This window comes from Pinus tabuliformis, chromosome 8 (genome assembly GCF_031772625.1).
Source record: "Pinus tabuliformis cultivar Carrire ecotype Pingquan chromosome 8, CPIR1, whole genome shotgun sequence".
Taxonomy (NCBI): Eukaryota; Viridiplantae; Streptophyta; class Pinopsida; order Pinales; family Pinaceae; genus Pinus; species Pinus tabuliformis.
In genome coordinates this window covers 1,422,145,784-1,422,150,333 of record NC_142294.1, presented here as the reverse complement: position 1 = coordinate 1,422,150,333, position 4,550 = coordinate 1,422,145,784, and the positions used below count along the sequence as shown (strand labels likewise).

The following is a 4,550-nucleotide window of genomic DNA, read 5'->3' as shown; positions in this document are numbered from 1 at the left end:
TTGTATATGAACGAAAAGCTTTCCCTATGATATAGAAAAACAACAATATATAGCTTTTTGGGTTATCAACTAGGAGTGTATTTTCTCTCCTTTTCTACAATGTTAAAAGACAATATTAACCGTTCATATTTTGTTGGGTTCAACTCAATGTTGTTTTATTTAAAGAAGGTGAGGAATGACTCAAGCAACGACAAAGTGATTGTTCCAGCCATGAACAACCTCAAATATTTACGCATTAACGTATAATATCAATATGGGTGATTACATATTCATTAATAAATATTGTCAAATAGTAAATATAACTTCTTATGTGACTATAACATAAAAATGGTTCACAATCCTACAACCCACTTATATATTAATCCAATAATTCATTAACGAATTTTAACAGTCAATAACTCCTTATAATTGGTGGTCGTCCACAAATACAACCGTCTCGTTCACTGTCATCATTTTTCTCAACTTCTACACTGCTAAACGTCTATGCTGTACAAGGAGATCAACACCTCTAGCGCCGCCGACGTGTATTCTGGCCCCTCCCAGGAGTGGATTGCTTTACCAGAGTAGGTCCGATATTCTGTTCGAGCAAGCTGGGTTCTTTGCCACCCAATTCTTTCAATGCTTCCTCCTTAGCATCCAGTGCCACGTTATCTTCTATCTCATCTCCCCACAAAGTACACGTAATGTTGCATATTTTGAAGGGTTTCCCTGGTTTTCGCATTTCAGAATGTTGGCAAAAGTGTTCATATTCGGACGTAAAGGTCTGTCGGCAAAGGTAACACATTAGGGTTCTACACCTAGCACACTTTAGTCTATTGCATCCATCCGTCTTTACCATCTCAGCCTTGCAAGTTTTACATTCTCTTACAATGGCCTTTGTCATCCTCTCTTCCACTTTTCTACGATGAGCAGTCTCAGATATATTTTCATTCTCTTCGCACAGTAATGGCAGGTGACTCGGCTCCTTGCACTGGATGCATGAAGACTTCAAACAATTTGGGTTTGGACATTCCATAACTTGTACACACTTGTCCACTTCACATGGAATGCCGCAAAATGGACAATAAACCAGGTTTTCCAGTTTGGCATGAATTATAGCATCTTGGGCTTGGCGGGATTCATATCTTTCGATCAGATCATTCGGAACAGCCCTCCGAATCTCACAGAAAGGAATTGGCTTTTTACAGCCATCCATATTCATGCAACGCAGACACCCTCTTGCTTTATAATTTCCATATAGGATTTCCTCTACCTGCCGCTGTACGCATTCAAAACAAATTACATGTCGTCTTCTGCACTGTACTATATTTTCAGATGGAAACTCGTCACAGCAACAGCCACATTCCAAAAGTCGTACTTCAGATTTAGAATGTGAAGGTCCGTCGCTGCAAGAATCGTAAACAACAGTTTTTGCATCAGCATACTTAAAAGATGATGAACGTGGAGAATGAGTCATTTTTGTGCAGAGAAAAGAGCCTAGATAATTCAACGCTTGCCGAACAGATTTTCTGTAATTCGCAATCGTCCGATGGGTGACATTAATTAAAAAAAATGTAGTTAAATATGATTCAAACTGCCCACCCGGCTTTAGATTCACGGTGAATGGGTGCGAGGTTAAGGTATTCCGACCAGTTCAAATCTACTGTGGGTATTTAGATGGTATTAACTAGGAAGAAAAAAAAGGTCAAACTAAATCGGAATGCACCCACCGCCGACCAGTGGTGTCAAAATAAGGCAGAATGACCCAAACATGATCTATACACGTAGTGGATGATTGGGGGTAATTAGATAAGCGCACTAGGTTATATGCTGAGTCCCTGGCCTATCTTAATTATCTCTCCTATATTTTTTTTAGAAATATATGGGAAAAAATAAGGTTTTCTTAAGTTTTACATTATTACTTACCTGGAAATTTTATGTTATAGATTATCAAATAAATATTATGTTTAAGTGTTTACAATTTTATTAAGAATTTAGTCTAATAATATAACAATATATAGAAGTGTTAGCACAAATACAAATACAATTAGTCATTTTAATGACAAATGAAATATTTGTTACTAAATTTCGTTTTGGCTAAATGTTTATTTTCAACTTTCAATTTTTTTGTATTTGCTTTCAAATTTAGTTTTGGATGCTTGGTTAATTTCAGCTTTTAAATTTTTTTATTTGAATGAAACTCTGTTACAAATCCTTTATTTGTTTACAGTTGGAAAAAAGTTCAAGGAATCCCTAGTTTCTAGTACTCTTAAGCTCTTAGCCCTATTTCCATCTATAATTTTAATCACGACCCTCTCTCAACCAAAGGCTTACTAGCTGACCCTTCTTTTTCCATGAAGTGAACTCTGGTTTGCTTACCAATTTGACATGGTTTGCATATTGTATTTTCAGGGATGCTGATATCTGGAAGATCAGGGACAACCTTGAATCTGCATGCTTTTCTTATTTGAGAAAAGCTTAGATGTCCCAATCTTCTATGCCACAACTAGTTTTCATCATTTTTACCTAGATAGAACTGTTGTTGTCCTCCTTCGAGTATGTATAAGTTGTTTGGAGTTCTTGTATCTTTGATCACGATCTCTCCTATATCAAGCTCACGAACAACACATCCGTTTGATTGAAACACCATTTCATTTCCTTGATCACACATTTGACTAGCACTCAATGGGTTATGCTTTAAACCATCTACATACATAACATTTCCAGCTTTAACCTTTTCTTTCAAGAAAACAAAAAACCTTTACCTTTTATGACAGCTAGAGTGTCATTTCCAAATGAGACATTCTTTTCCTTTTCTAAAGCATTATATGAGTGAAGTTTCTCTTTGTCACCTGTCATGTGTTTGGAGCATCCACTGTTATGCCACATCTTTCTGTTTGAGATTCTTTCCTTTTCCATATCTTGGGATTTAATGGTGTTTGCTTGTTTTGAGGTGTTTTCCAAAATTTTATCCTGCATTCAGATTATTCATGACCAAGGTTGTTACAAATTGAGCATTCTATTTCATTTTCAAGAGGAGAAAAGTTATTATAGGAACTTATCTTCATCCCTGTTACATTCCTTTGACTTTGTGCTTCTCTAGTCATGATTGTTTTGTAAGCAACACATTGAGCAACTTTGTGCCCAAAATTATGACATGAAAAACATTTTATTAGAGAGAGATTCTTCGGCGAAAATCACATGGAAAACATTGCCCATTAAAGAAGTTTCTGCGACTAGCGAATCTATTTACCTCTTGATTATAGTTTCTATTGATATTCATCTTTGGAGCAAATTGAGTTTGATTTGTTTGAGGTTGGTTGTGGCTTCTATTGATATTCATCCTTGGAGAAAATTTATTATGATTCACTTGGTGATCAGCTTTATACCTTTGTTGACGATTGTCATACTGTTCACTGGTCTTTGCTGCATCAAGATAGCTTTTGGTGGAGGTTGACGGCTTCTGTGTTTGAGATGCTTCTTCAGTATATCCAAGACCTGTCTTTATCACAGGAGAACGCTGAACTTTGATAATTCATTTAAAGTTTTTGATCCTTTAGTAAATTTAATATTGAGATATTTTGTTTTCTCAAGATCTTTTCTTAGACCCATAATTTCACATTCTAGTTTTTCATTTTGTTTTTCTTTTTTAGCAAGTTGGTATGTCAAGGTATCTATGATCATATTCTTTTCTTCTAAACATATTTTGAGTTTAGAGATTTCTTCATGAAAGTTTTCCTCTTCTAAAGCATCCCAAAAATTATCATCGTTGTAAGCCATGAGAAGTCTATAATCATCACTATTAGATAAACCATCACTATCCTCTTCTAAACTATCCCAAAAATCATTGCTATCATAAGCCATGAGAAGTCTGTAATCTTATCCAGTTTCATCTTCATCACTATTAGATAAACCATCGCTATCTGTATGAGTATAGTAACTCCTTTTATTCACAAATTGTTTCCTATTCCCTTTTGCATATTCCTTTCCTTTTTCATTTTTATCTTTATGAGGACATCTGGCAGCATAATGGCCAACTCTGCCACAAGCAAAGAATTTGAAAGGGAGCTTACCTCTAAACCTTCCAGAACCCCGTTGAAGCTTCTTGACAAAATTTACCTTATCTTCTTTTGAAATGTGTCCTGATTCATTGTGTTCTTCCTTTTCTTTTCCTTTTGTTGAAGCTTTAAATGTTGCTTCTCTCATATCTGATGGACCTCCTTTTCTCATCTTAGAAGAAGTTAGGATTCCGTGAAGTTGAGTCATAGTGATATTTTGCAGATCCTATTTTTCTTCTATGACAGAGACTTTTGATTCAAATTTAGCAGACATGGATCTCAAAATTTTCTCAACTAAGGTAACTTTATTTCTTCACCCAAATTCTTCATACAATTAACGACCTCATCTATACGTAAGAAATAACCAGCTATACTCTCATTACTATTCATCTTAAGAGTTTCATACTGAATTCTGAGAGTTTGAAGCTTAGCACGTTTTACCTGAGAGTCTCCTTCATAGCTCTGAACGATTTTGTCCCATATCTCTTTGGCTGAATTGAGTTGCATGACTTT

The 4,550-nt window shown here is 35.5% G+C and overlaps 1 protein-coding gene across 1 annotated transcript; it reads right to left on the bottom strand.

Annotated features, from left to right (window-relative positions):
* Positions 1-508: 508 nt before the first annotated feature.
* Positions 509-1,456, bottom strand: LOC149240929 (uncharacterized). The gene has a single exon (XM_089370374.1). It carries the CDS (start codon positions 1,454-1,456, stop codon positions 509-511), a length of 948 nt encoding a protein of 315 aa, XP_089226500.1.
* Between the last annotated feature and the right edge of the window lie 3,094 nt (positions 1,457-4,550).